Source organism: Sinohyriopsis cumingii, chromosome 5 (genome assembly GCF_028554795.1).
Source record: "Sinohyriopsis cumingii isolate HCF-2022 chromosome 5, ASM2855479v2, whole genome shotgun sequence".
Lineage (NCBI taxonomy): Eukaryota > Metazoa > Mollusca > Bivalvia > Unionida > Unionidae > Sinohyriopsis > Sinohyriopsis cumingii.
In genome coordinates, this window is record NC_142965.1 from 126,548,398 (window position 1) to 126,564,192 (window position 15,795).

The 15,795-nt window shown below is 36.5% G+C and overlaps 1 protein-coding gene across 1 annotated transcript in view; it reads right to left on the minus strand.

Annotated features, from left to right (window-relative positions):
• Nucleotides 1–11,710: 11,710 nt before the first annotated feature.
• The window catches only part of LOC149800151 (uncharacterized), a 57,819-nt gene continuing 53,734 nt past the window's right edge, over nt 11,711–15,795 (minus strand). The window contains exon 4 of the mRNA XM_089958355.1: nt 11,711–12,288. Coding sequence (XP_089814481.1) covers nt 11,711–12,288 — 578 coding nt within the window. The remainder of the gene's footprint in view (nt 12,289–15,795) is intronic.

Genomic DNA, 15,795 nt, shown 5'->3' on the forward strand with positions numbered 1-15,795 from the left:
CTCCTCTCCTCTCCTCTCCTCTTCTCTTCTCACAACCAACCAAGCTAGTATTTCATTTGCATGGACTGTACAAACTGACAGTTGTTCAGTATATTTTAGTTGATTTAAAATAAGAGAACAACTGAAACAGGTTGATGGATTGTTTAATCTAAGAGTAATAACAGAATATATGCGACTTCATGTGTGAACTTTTATTGATCTTTGATGCATATCAAATAGAAGTAAAATATGCAGACAAGTAGATACAGAAGCAGTTCAATAAACAAACTGTGTACACAGCCGCTTCATTCGTGGTTAAATATTACTGTAACACCGCACCACGTATACCACAAGAAAATCAATCAATCAGAGAGTAATATAACTTTTAGATGGTCATAATTAGTAGGAATGGAAAATTAGTTATAGGGATATAATTCCGTGCTTGAATATTTTGGCAATACAATAAGTAAAGAAAATGTGACTGCACATTCTTTGACACGATGACCCGGTGACGATTGCTAGAGTATAGCTGAAAGACGAAAAACAACATGAGCGCCATATATATCATGATCATATGTTTTACCATGGATAACTTCCCATGCTTAAAATAATACAACTGGCGCAACCAGGCCAAGCCCTGGTGCAAGGCGAACCTTGGGCCCCGCGCTTTCAGGAAATCAACTCCGAAATGCAATTTGTTTGCTTGGGATCCTCGCTCATAGCTTGCTGCCTTGGGCCACGCACATCCTAGGGCCATGCCTCGCCAAAACGATGTAAATTTGCTGGTAAAGTACCACGCGAAGAAAACCCGATTTCGTAATGGCATGACATTCACTTTAGATAACATTTGTTTTGACCTTTTAACTACGATGACTTTAGTAAGCAATGGGAAGATTTTGCGAAACAGGAGTTAAAAAGGATATAACTCATAAGTTGCTGTCAACAAGGGACATAACGCATAAGTTGCATTGGATGAGCAGAAGACGGATGACGTCAAAATGCTGCATGCATCAGGCATCATAATATACTGATGACGTTACATTAAGAACATTAACAATTTCGTATGGAGTCGCCATGCCAAGACTGGTTAGTTTGCTTTGTTTTTCTACCAGAAAAATAAACAATTTAGAAAACAGCGATTTCAAACCAGTTTTATTCGTTAAGGTTATTATTACGAGAGTGTCAAAGTTTTGTGACGAAATAAATGTGTGTGTGTGTGTGTGTGGGCGAGGGTTGTGTGTGGGCGGGGGAGGGGATGGCTGAGGTTTTGTGAAGGTGGTCGTCGGGGTAATAAAAAAAAATTGCAGGACGTTATGTATGGATGACTCCAGACGAAAAACACTGAACGCAATGGACATTTACAAAGGTAGTCAGGTACTAAACTGGGTCAAGAGTAGACGACTCAGATCAAATCAACAAATAACAGTGTAGTACAATTTTTATTTTCAAGATATTCTGCTTTTCATTTGTGAAATCACACACTCACATTTTAAAGCTGACCTCATTCGATGTATCCACGAACTTTACTTTTGGTTTTTTGGTGACTGTAAGTTTCGGAGAGTTTGTAAATAATGACCTTAAAAAAAGGAATATGATTATACAAATAAGGTGAATCACATCGTAAAAAAGTAGCATTCATTACTGAAATAGTCGGTACTAAACTCCTACATGACCTTATGACTTGTATTATAGTTGTTGCCATTACTTCAGGGTATTAAATGGTTCAACAATGAAATAGAATCCCTAAAAATAGAAAGAAAAAAATATTAGATCATACCCGTCTTTACATCAACAGTATGCAATTGTAGACGTTTCCTAGGTAATGTGCAAACGGTGAGGAGACTGGTTCTTCGTCATCGTCATAGATGGTCAACATCTGACTGTTACTCAGTTTATATTTTGAACCCCAAAACTTTAATCTCATGTATATATCACTACATAACCTAGTTAAAACCATTCTGTAACACTATACTGGAAAGTTTATCTTGATTAGGTAAGTACTGATATGTTATCGGTGTAACATAATTGTAACCGAGTGGGTTTTGGATTAAATGAATAACGCAAACACAATGTGATGGACGATAGAAATTTATAAATTGAATTAATAATAATGTATATATATATATATATATATATATATATATATATATATATATATATATATATATATATTAAATGCAATGATCCTCTCACTCTCTCAACAGACGATTGATCCAATCACTCTACACAAACATTAACAAATTGAAAAACGAAAATATGATTTCATGTAATCTTATATATGGAAAGTGAGATTCAAATCAATTTAAGGAATTCAAATACGTTTCAAATAATAATATGCAATGTAAGAGAGATGCACATAATATCACGTATGGAATACTATAAAATTCAAATAATCTTAAGGAATTCAAATATGTTTCAAAAAATATTGTGCACTGTAAGTGAGATTCACATAATCTCTTATAGTATGCAATGTAAGTGAGATTCCACTTAATCTCCTCTATTACAAATAAGATTCAAAATAATCTCATGTATTTGAAAATGTACTCAATTGAAACATCATTTGGAACAAACATATGCTTTTTGACCCTTGTACAGTCGTACGATTCATAAACTCATGAACCACACAGTTTCACCGAGTCCTTGGGTTCGCTCACACTTTGATCGGCCGCTCACACCCTTCACGGATCCACCACATGTACAGACATACGTATACACATACGTACAGACAGCATACATCACCCTTGTACTGGCTACGTCTACATTCGTGGCTCCACCACGTGTACAGACACGTATACACATACGTATAGACAGCACGCAGCACTAAACAGCTACAGTCAGCCCTAAACAGCTACTGTCAGCCCATAACATCTTCATTCAGCTCTAAACAGCCATGAACAACTTCAGACAGCTCTACACAGCCCTGAACAACCCTGAACAGCTTCAGACATCCCTAAGCAGCCCTGACAGCTATAATAAAACCAAACTGGTCATAATAATGCGTTCAGAAAAAATATTTAGATATATACTAATACATTTTTCTAATAGCAACTTGTAATTCAGAGTTTACAACGTTTGAAATCTGTGTGGTAGTAAATGCATAATTATACGATATGACATTAAAACTTTAATAAGCTTCACGTATCAAATAAAATATGAATTAAAAAATTACCCCTATGGCTGGAGCACTTATTGGAGAACGTTCACTCCTTGACAAGATCCAAAATGACCAGTGTCGGTTCCAAATGGATTCTACCTTAAATCCATAGGAGAGTGAGTAATAGCCAGGTTAAAATACCCGTGCATATCGAGGTTTCAGTGTCTCTCGTCGCAAGTAATTTTCGACGAGATACATGCTAGTACAGTCGCCCTAGGTAACGTTGTACGCATGTACAACGAAAGATAGTCAAATCGTTCTAAGGCAAAACCAAGTTATTTCTTGCCTTATTCTGTGACAATCGGGAACTCGCGCGAGAGAATCTGACATGGTGCCTGTATTTGTGCTTCTGACCCAACCCCCGATCTGTCCATGTGGGTATTTATCATAATTAAAGATTCTGAAGAAAAAAGGATTTGCTTTATACGTTTGAATCAGGGATAATCTATTTTTGTTTATTTTTCTTGGGAGTGGAGAGATAGTGACTTGGTTAGATTCCTATTTCTTGGTCTCTTTTCTGCCCTTATTCGTGCATGAATGTTTGTACGGCATTATATACGGTTGCCTCGGCCTAATCGAATTAGTGATTCTTGCAAGGGATCAGTTTGTCCTTTGTATGTGTGTGTGTGTACAAATAGGTTTTGTTACATTGTTATATTTTGTTTTCTTTACCTAAAAGTGTATACGTTTATGATCGAACATTCAATTTTTTTTTCTTCTCAAGATAATTAATGAAAAATTGAACAATATTGAGTAATACGTGTCCGATGGGGTTTCGATAGGTTGGGCATGTTGGAGTGACAGAAGGGTGGGTATGCATTAGCAACGCCAGTCCCAGCTGACTGGTCATCCCGGACTCTTCTATCAAAATGTCCCTTTGTATCACCCTTTGTTCCTGATGTATATACGAACAGTTTTTTTTTATTTAGAGATGGGAGTCAGAATATTTAGGGCATGTTGACAGTGGGAGAAGGGCACGAATTAGCGACACCAGTCCCGAATAGAATAGCCCTCCCTATCGCTTTTACTACAGTGGACCACAGTCATACTCTAGAAATACATGCATTTTTGTTTCTAAGGATTTTTAAAGAAATGGTATAATTGTGCATGATATGCGTTTTTTTATAGTAAATTCGCAGGTGTTCGCATATCTGTATGTTTCTTTCATCTGTTTGCTTTAATGTGTATGATATTGTTGTTTCGGCCCTTTCTTTCAGATATTCTAGTGTGACTCTTACTACATCTAGTGGTGCACTATCACTGGTATCACACCGTGATTTGATCCTACTTTAACGACCACATCCCGAGTTCGGGTGTATTTTCTTGTGCATATGAGTAGTATTAAAACAATGTTAAACACTGCAAGTTTCGTTCTGTTAAAGTGTTAAATCGAGATATACTCTGCCATGTTTTGTTGGAGAAAATAGGCATCGCAGCCTGGAAAAACGGTTATGATTTTGCTGCGACGGTGCCCTTCCATTCCGTTCCAGGTATGCATGCATATTTATGTTCGTTTTGTTTTCCTTTTCTTCTCGTGCCATGGTATCTCAAATTATATGTATATATTTATTATATAGATTTTCCCAAAAATTAACCATAATATTTATGACACATTTAATAAGTTCACTGTATTTAAAAAAATAATCTGTATCTTAGTAGTGTTAAGAAGAATGTTATGAAAAAACGTGCGCATTAGGTTTAAGTTTTAACTTCCACCCTTCTTTTTCTGTGTTTTTCCCATTAAGGATCATAGGTTTCTTTGTGAATGCCCCTTTTTGAATACAAAGGACATAACGATATTGTATTTTTGATACGTCTTTTAAAGGATACTTCTCCCGTCATCCAGATATCGTGCAAATACTTATGCATAATATTTTATATCGCTGTCGAATGTCTGTTTGGACACCCTTTTCCATTCCATATCCCAAAGTTATTCCCGTGTTTCTATATTCCGTTTTAAATCGTATATTTTTTTAAACAAAATTCCTTAATTAATTACTTATAGACATTAGGCTTAGTTTCCTTTCATAAAACGTTGTGATCCCTTTACTTAAAAAGTATTTTATTTATAAATACTATTCTTCTCGTTTGATATATTTTTTTAAAAAAGTTTGGATCATTAAGATTGTGGTCCTAAAATAAGTAATAATAAATGAGAAGCCTCAGGCTTTTTAAAAATTCAACAACTAATATATTTCCCTAGAATTAAAATTGAAAATGTAAATAAGGAACTTATGGTATTGCAAATTAAATTCATCCAAATCGTACAATTCCAAGTCCTGATGTTTAAAGTTCTGAATAAACTTTAGTGGAAATCCAAATAACATCGAACGCCGAAAGTGTTGATGTGCCTGTGGTGGCCCGTGTCGTGGTGATGTACCAGCAGTCTTATGTTGGGTCATAATAATAATATCCAAGAAGTATTTGACATTTCACTTTAAATTCAAGCTTCTATTTTCAATAATGTTATTTTTGAATAGCACTTTGTATTTCCAGCAATAAATAATCGGAATGAATAGAATTTCAGCCGAAATATACTATTGAACACAACAATACTACAACTGTATTAGCAGAAACAAACGACAATACTTGAAATATCAATGACAAACGTGACCCTGTCGTTCATAATGAAAAACATTGCCGTATTAAGTAAAAATTCCAGGCCAGAAATATTGACTGGTATTGATAAGTCGTATTATTTAAGAGTATTTCCTATAACGGAGGTGATTATGGAATTTATCCGATAAATGACAAACCCAGCGTTAATAATCTAAAACCGATGAAATGTTCAAAATTATATTGTGTAGCCGAACGAGTAACGGAACGTTTTACAAACGCGATACGTGGAAATGGTTTAACGGATAAAATACGTACCATAATAAACGAGTGGGGAGAAATAGTTAAAGATAGCGGAGCATCTGTCAAAGACGTCGCTGAGCTAGGAAAGAAATTGAAATTCCCGAAACAGTTAGTAAATTTACTGGGAGATTTTGTACGAATCAAAATGTAAATCGAAAGGAGCTGCGATTGAAATTATTGACCATAATGCGCATGCGTGGACTGATGCATTAACACTATTTCCACGAAATCGAACTGTTAAATTTTGCTAAGAAGATATATTTGATTTTATTAACGAAATATGTAAGAAAGATCTTGTGTCAGTATGGTTATTTCAGAGTTTCGAGGATGGAAACTATTAAACTACGATCTAATGGAGATATGTTTCGTACATAATCTCTCCTTGAAGAAATTAAAATTTTGCGTTGAAATATACCCATGAAGATACTGAACAATTACGGAGTAATTGTTTTACCATCCCTTCAGTTGATGCTCATTTTGCTAGAGAGAAAAATTCGTGGAAATCAAAACAATTGGATTTTCTTGAAGAAATACAACGCATTTGTGTCGAATACGGACACGGTGGATTATGAAATACTAAACAAGTTGATAGAGATGTTACTTCGGTTGATATGGTTGCATGTTATCCCGGAAGTTATTTTGGAATGGGAGAGTGTTCTAAGTATTTTGAACGATTTGGATATCCAAAACACGACATGACTGACTAGAGTATTGATAAATGGACCATTGCCAGATTTTGATCTGACTGGATTCGCTTGTATCGAGTCATTTAAGTTTGCTGAAAATCTTCATCCGATTTGTAATGTCTGGTTTGGCAAACATTTTCCAGAAACAAATGGGGGTACCAATAGTATTATTATGATATATGCTCGATGTAAAAATGATATTATTGTTAACAGTAAGTGAAGCAATTATATCGTATCGTCCGCAGAAAGAAGTTTGGTTACCACAACAAAAACATATTATGATGATGAAAATCCCGATATAGCTGACTTTGAGAATAAAAATCACTAAAGATCTTGGCATAAAATTAATCGGTAAATTCACCCAAGGAGGATCATACGCTCATAAACGACATTGTAAACAATTGATTATGGATGATATTAAACTAGAATTTATAATTGGTAAAAGAACGAATAGAAATACGTTTATAAGTTGAAGTAATGTTAATTTATCATATGGAACTAAGTTAGGTGCAATTGTGAGTTATATTGATGGTGAGGCACCGCAGTTTACTTATTTAAGATATTCAATACTCGCGTATGTTTCGATAAATCTATTATCGATGATAAATAGAGTTTCTGAGTTTGCAGTCAGAATCTCTACGGATACATAATATATATCAACAGTAATACAGGATTGCTAGAACAACTACATATGCACTTATGCATAATGGGGTGAATGTAGAAAAAGTCAAATATTACAATTATCATCGGCACCATTGGTACTTGATCCTGTAGGAAGACAAAACAGTTTATCCCAATGGGCCTGGATGTTCTGGTAAAACAACTCGTGGAAAATGTGACAAAAAATAAGCGCGACTTTGATCTTGATGCTGAATTTATAATGATCGAAGACAATTTACCGTAGACAGAATGAATAGTAATTTTGGTCATATACGTGACAATATTATGCTGACTCGTCTTGAATGTAATCGACGTCGATGTGCTAGTTCACAAGAGTCAATGTGGTGGTAATTGTGTATATTCAGGAATAACTTTTAATTGTTCACGTACAAATCCACGTTGAGGAGCAGTTGAATCTAATCTGTAGATTGCAGGTCTACCCGTGGATCTTACTAACCTAACAATTGTATATGTTGTAATACTCCAAATAGGATCAGTCGCTCTTTTGTCATCGCCTTCAAGTGCAGCAGGTTCATATAAATACACGACAGTCACATGACGTAATATTGGTTATTTTGAAAATTCATGTCGTTGTATTGGTATGTATTTTGTAATTACATTGATAGGTTTCATGGCAGTTGTTCGAGTAATTTCGTTATCTAACGTATTTAACACACTTGGTAATCATGAAACCCATTCGCGAGATCTCGTATTTTTCTGAACTACTTCCTTCGCATATTTATATCCAAATAACCGCTCAGCAAATGTTCGATTAAATCGTTCCACAATTGCCTGATCACAATGAATTGCAGTATGTCCTCGTTTGATTTTGACGTTCTGTGTTTTCATGAGAGATGATACTACACCAAGAAATTCCTTGCCAGGATCAACCTGTAATAGCTATGGCCATCGGGAGGGTCCTCGTTGATATAAATTCGTTCAAAACAAGAAGAAACTTTAGTTGCTGTTTTAGTTGATAACGGCTCTGCTTCCTTATACCTACTTGCAACATCAACGAGTCAACGCGTATTTGCATCTTAATTGTCGTCTACCAATTTTAATAGTATAATGTGGCAAAATAAATATCTGCTTGATGAACTTCATTAGGAGCGCTGACATCAAAATGTGCATGCTAAATTTTGTTAGGCTGTGGTAGATAAATTTGCCATATTGCCTGTCGTGCTAATCATTTTGCAGCAACAGAACGTGTAACATTTGCTGCTTCAGCTACTTTACTAATCGCTGCTCTACGTTTCCAATATCCTCTTGTGCTCTAATAAATCTTTTCCTTTATTTTATAATAATCGGTTGATTAATTACCGGCTCCGAATAATAATTTACCTTTCATCGCAGATCTTATCAACCAATTCGCTATTTATTTGTTACTGAATTTAACGTGTGTATCAACTTCACATCTGCAAAATGGCGTTGTTGCAGATCTTTACTTTTATAAGCTACATCATGAACATGACGTGCTTGATCAATCGCATTTATTGGATACCCTCGAGGTCTTGGCTGATCTTGCTCGTCAAGCAGGATATCATGTCGGGTTCCAGTAATTATATCCAGGAAGGTGTTTTTCTCTTGGGTATTTAGCCCATGGAGTTCCTGGTAATTTTACTAATGACGTAGCAACATCACCACCAATTTTATTATTATAAATACATTTATTTTTATTTTTACCACATTTTACATGTTTAACTGTAAGTGCACGCTTCTTATATTTTGTTATTATCGTTGTTAATCCACCTGTGGGGGTGGATGATCGGTATCGAACGCAATATAAATTAATATTATTTATTATATTTGTACAACATGGATGTCACTGATTTCTCAGCGACACGAAAACAAGAGCCAGTCAAACATATTTCAGCATTACCTAATTCCATCATAATGATAATACCAGGTCCATCCGGATTGGGTAAAACACAATCACTGCTTAATTTGATAATGAGATGGCTCAAATGGGATGAATTATATTTAATTGCACCATAGGTAGATAATCAGAGATGTTACGATGTACTTAAAGATTTTAATGAAAACGCAAAATTGTTGGACGATTGAGGGTGAATAGTATTATTAATTTTGTCACCGATATTAACGAAGCCCCATCTGAAGATGACCTCGATGGATTTATTAACAATTCAGCTGTATATGACGACGTAATGATGGACAAACAATCAAATGGAGCTAGAATATGTTCTCGAGGCAGACTTTAAAGTACTGATGTGATTTATGTTACTCAGCGATATACGCAAATACCTAAAGTGATTAGAGATAACTGCAATATTTTAGATGTGTTTAATGGAGTTGCTAAACATACTCTGCGAAATATTCACCCGACTTGGTGTAGTATGGGATATGGACATCATTATGTTCAAAAACTTCGTTTTAAAAGCACAAACTACTCCACACTGAATTATAACGATTCATTTACATTATCCTCGATCGCAATATCGTGTAGGTCTTGATAAAATATTTGGTTGAGAGATTGATATAATAATGATTTGATTACTCACACATTGATAGCAGCAGAGATGGTATGATCTCAATGAAACGTTCGGTGGTTAAACGAACGCACATACAAATAAAAAAACCCACCCCAACTTCAACGATAAAGTAACAAGAAAGAACTAACCCAATTCGAGAAACTCTCGATTTAGTTAGAAGCTTTGGTTTGATGTTATTGGCCTTATTTGTTTCGTTGTCGTAGGAAACCTTATTTTTTCAAAAATGACGTTCCAGCAAAAGATCAGTTCACATAACATAATAAATTTAGTCTATAAAACGATACTTTTATACTATTTACTTAACGTGAATGTATCGATTATACTGTTCACAATACAATTCTATTTAGGAAACAGTTCTGTTCTCATAACACATATGAAATTATCAAAAACACCACCCAATAACGGACATGAGGTTATTACACCAAATCGTCCTGATAAAGAAAATGAGTCCATCATATTGCACTGTAATGGAACATACAATGTAGAAATTTCGCGTATACGGAATTCATTCACGTTTGCAAGTAACTCAGCCGCAACTTTAACAAAGGCCGCAGCACGATACTTTGTTCGTTATATATTGACCCGGTCAAGCAAGACTTCATACATTCCAAACCACTTGTTACATCCAATATAACTGGATCAAGCCCACGAGATCAGTCGGAAGTATATGCAAGTCACTATCATCTGTCGTGTTAAGTACAAAGGCAATTATATAAGACAATAAAAGGCCTAGTTAACAATTACGAACAATTATATTGAATTAAACGATAACTGCCTTATAAATGAATTTATCCGTAGCAAGATTAATCCCAAGGGAAAATAAGCACTAGAATCGTCTCCATGGTTTACCCCACATTGTCACATTAGATACAAAGCCAAATTGTAACCGGAAACAGTCGCCACTAATTCTGATCCCACCGTAACCTGAAACGGTCGCAACTAAATCTGCTTTCACTGTAACTTGAGACAGCCACTACAAAATTTGATCCGACTGCTACATGAAACAGACTACTAAATCTGATCCGGCTGTAACAGGAAACAGTCGCCACTAAGTCTGCTCCACTGTAACATGAAACAGTCGCCACTAAATCTGCTCCCACACTGTAACCTGAAACAGCCGTCACTAAATCAGCTCCCACTGTAAATTGAAACAGTCGCCACTAAGTCTGCTCCATTGTAACATGAAACAGTCGCCACTAAATCTGCTCCCACTGTAACATGAAACGGTCGCCACTGAATCTGCTCCCACTGCAACCTGAGACAGCCACTCGAATTTTGATCCGACTGCTACATGAAACAGACAACTAAATCTGATTCGACAGTAACCCATTCTAGACACTATTAAATCTGAGAACATTGTGTTATGTGAAATCTGTTTAATGTAGTGGATTGAGAAAAATGTCAGAATCATCTAACGTAACAAACTACTTTATATACTTTATATAGAAAGAAAATAGCAGAATATACAATTAGTTCATACCCCTACAGCTGCCATTATTATCCTAAATAGGTCAACATACTGATTAGGCACTAAGCAATTTGCTTATATTGTCCCTACTGATACATGGCTGGACATACGGATGGAGACCATGATGTAACAGCTCATACGTCAGCAGTTTGCAAAACTGAACCTGTTACATTCGTCCGACAAACTAAAATTAATTCCCCGTGGGAAATACAATACGCGGTAGAGTGACCAATACTATGGTTATATCCAATTGCCAAAAATAGCAGCTTCGGGCACATAATTCCTTGACAGTCTACACGTTCGAGGTTACGAAGTGGATGCAATAGAACGAGGGAGGGTTAGTGAATAAATGATTCAACACAGGGACACAATGTTTGGGTGTAGAGATTTAATTTTAAAACGGACATATACCAAGAGGACCGGGAGGACCCGGAGGACCTGGGGGACCTGGAATACAAGTACCATCATCACCAAATTCACCCTTGTCACCTTTAGGGCCAGGAATTCCCGGCTGACCTTGAGAACCAGGGCTACCCTTCTCACCTTCAACACCAGGTATGCCATCATCACCAACTTGACCAGAAAGACCAAGGGAACCCTTACTGCCACGTTCACCTTTAGGACCCTCCGGTCCTATCTGACCTTTTAATCCTGTACGGCCACTAAAACCTTTGATACCCCTATCACCAGGTTCACCGGTAGGACCATCAGGACCAGGATTACCAACTAAACCAGACGGCCCAGGCAGACCAGGAAGACCAGGAGGACCAAGAGGACCAGGAGGAACTAAATAATTGACACATATCTCTTCGCATTCTCTTTCCGTCTGAAATACGTTTGGATCTCCTACTTTATAGCATCCAGAGAGCGCTCCACATCGTCTATTGACTGGTTCGAAGTACCAAATGGATCCCGCTATTGATTGTCCCAGACAATCAGTTTTAGCTCTTCTAGTGGGGATAATCATGCATACTGAAACACAGTAAAAGAATGAATACGTTTTACATATCTCTTGAGCATATTTTACTAATTATTAACTGTGTCTGGTACCATTGCCGTTTGTCTATCTGTCTGTCCATCTATCTATCCATCTATCTCTCTATCTATCTATCTGTCTGTCCGTCCGTCTGTCTATCTATCTATCTATTTTTGTATATATATATATATATATATATATATATATATATATATATATATATATATATATATATATATATATATATATCTTTTATGCTAGAAGTAATTACCATTCTTTTAAAGTCTCTCTCTCACTCTCTTTCTCTGTCAGTCTATCTGTCTGTTTGGCTGTCTCTTTCTCTTCTTTTAGAACGAGATGCCGGTTATGAAGAAACTACTTGGTCATTAAAATCGAACGTTCTAAGCAATCTATTTATTATTTCTAAACCTTGCTTTTATTTTCCTTTATATTTCTATCAGCATGTCCTACTCTTGATTTGATTTTCTGATAAGTTCGCGCTTTTCATCTCAAGCATTGTCTACAGTTGTTTGTAGTTTCCTCTGGTCACGTTGGTACGAAATGAAGTCTGTATTTGGTTAACATCGAATACAAAGAAACTATAAGGACTTTTTAAACAAACTTCATTGATCGTGAATTTTGCTTAGATTGGTCTAATAAGAAGATGACATAGTTGGTAGTAGTAGTAGTACTTGTTAGATATACCATGATGGATTTAATTTATTTATTGTTCATTGCAAATTTGCTGTAAAAATATGGGAATCCAAACTATAACAGATTATATCGCCCGGATCATCGACCCAAGGAGGCGGAGTGGGGGTTTCAAAGGGAGCGGCGAACGTCACTATACGAATTAATTTAGAAGAGGGAATACGTCAGTACATTAATTAGTATAATGGCCATAAACGATTTGAATACTTAACAGTTGCACAGTGGAATGTGAATAGAAAAGGATGTACAACTCCTAAGTAATTATGGAAGCTTACATTTATCATGATTATGCGGGCCGACATACATAAACGTACTGCCTAGTCTCTCTCACATGATAATTCCGTATTCCAGAGGTAATTTATTCCGTTTTCATTAGAATAGCTTATTGTATATTATGTTTTATTATTAAAGTATTCATTACATTTCATAGGAAAACGACGCTATTCTTGGCTTGAAAAAATCTTTTATTTTTATTTTACTTGTTTTGGACTCAATTTCTCGAGACACAATAACAGAACCTCAAAAATCAACTTCGCCAACCCTGGAGATGGCTTTCCCATTGCATTGTACATTGTATCACAGTTTATTTACCATTTAAAAGTTACGTTCTGTACATGACGATTAGGGACGCCAATATTTTCTGTCCTTGTATCTGCTAGTGTGCCTGGGGTTGCAGGTAGCCGAGTGGTCTAGGGCGCTCGCTTTGTCGATCGCTGCCATATCGTCTCTGCTCACAAGGGTTCGAGTTTCGGTCTCGTCTAAGATGGGTATGTGATAAAGCTGCCACTAACTACCTTTGGGTCGGTGGTTCTTGCCGGGATTTCTAGGGTTATCCCGCAACCAGTAATACTGGCCGCCAATTATATCCTATCTGGAGCTGAGAAATGGTGTTAAACCCTGAAACAGCAGCTGATAGTTAGCTATAAAATGAATGAGTTCTTGGAGCTGGTCATGTTATAGCGTTGAATTTGGAAACAAAAAACGCTTTTATCATATTATATGAATCTCTGTATGGATATTTTCCATCCTGTCTTTTAGTATAGTCCATGGATGTTTTCCATCCTGTCTTTCATTATAGTCCATGGATGTTTTCCATCCTGTCCATTAGTATAGTCTATGGATGTTTTCCATCCTGTCTTTTAGTATAGTCCATGAATGTTTTCCATCCTGTCTTTTAGTAAAGTCATTGGATGTTTTCCATCCTGTCTTTTATTATAGTCCATGGATGTTTTCCATCCTGTCCATTAGTATAGTCCATAATGTTTTCCATCCTGTCTTTTAGTATAGTCCATGAATGTTTTCCATCCTGTCTTTTAGTATAGTCCATTAATGTTTTCCATCCTGTCTTTTAGTATAGTCCATGGATGTTTTCCATCCTGTCTTTTAGTATAGTCCGTGGATACTTTCCATCATGACCGGTGTTTAATCCGGTGCAGTTAGCGGTTGATCAGCAAGGAGGCATGCCAAACACTCAGTCCGAATAAGACTTAATACAAGTTGTCCATACGAGGGGAGGGTGGGGGAGGAGAAGGGGCTAAAGCGAAGGAGCCTTTACCCGCCTCATGCTCAATAGCAGGTACAAAATAAACCCGAAGATTATGGCGACATTACTCGTCATGCACAAAAGCTTCCTATGTCCAATTTTGATTTACTTAACACTGCTTGTCGATTAAGCATTACATATTTTAGAGGCGTTTTCGTGCTCGGTTAATTTAAAAATGGCATCATCAATCGCGATGGAAATTCCAGTCCAGATTCTTACAAAGTTTAATACGTGTTTGGTCCAAGTCATGTTGTTTATTTTGATTCGTATAGATTGGGACAACCAAAAGAATTTAAAAAATATATCAGTGACTTTGCTAGTAAAATGCTGATAAGTTTTTCAATATTACCAACACAGACATTAATCCACCGACATGCGGTCCAGAAGTACTTGCTTTACTTGAAGTTTATATGGAGATCATCGTCGCCACCGCATAAAGTTGTACATGACAATACCACTGGAAGGTTTTGCCATCTAATGGCATATCCGTCCCGACACTATACTGACCAGGTACAACCGTTCGTCGTTGTAAGCATCTTCCAAGTTTATACTGGAAGATATTCACGGAAGATCTCTCACTATAGTTAAGAAATCTGGTCCAGTTGATGCTGTCAAAATATGATTTTTTGAACCTCGCTCGGGTTGACAAGGATCAAGTTTTTTTTTAATTTTTATGATCGATATGGAAAACTAAATAACAGCAATACTACTAGGTGGATTGATATTGTCCGGCAAGTGTTAGGTGCTACCTTCGATAATATTTTGGTATTTACTGAAAACGGAAAAATCAGGGACTCAAACGTATCAATTGCAACTATCGTAAACGAGAGCAATAAACGTTTTGCTGATGCAGTGACTGGTGACCTCAACATGAACGGAAATAAAACTGTTCTTCTGAAAGAACCAGCATTAGACGATGACGCGCAAGGAAGAAATACGTGGACAACCGCGACGCCACGATTGATAATAAATTAGCCAGACTGCGAGATGGGTATGATTTTCATGTAAGCTGGTTTACGAGACGTCTCAGAAACTTCAAACAGCTTGATAAAATCACAGATGATTTCTTTGGACGTCCAATGGTCGTCAACGTAATGCTTGCTGAAATTAACACAAAATTCGGCGATCTAAGTCTACGTTCAACAGTCAATCACAACGATCAAAGAAACGCGGGAAGATCTATCTGGGGAAATACCCGATATAGTTGAGCACATCATAACGATTGGAGACGTGTAATTCATACGACCCC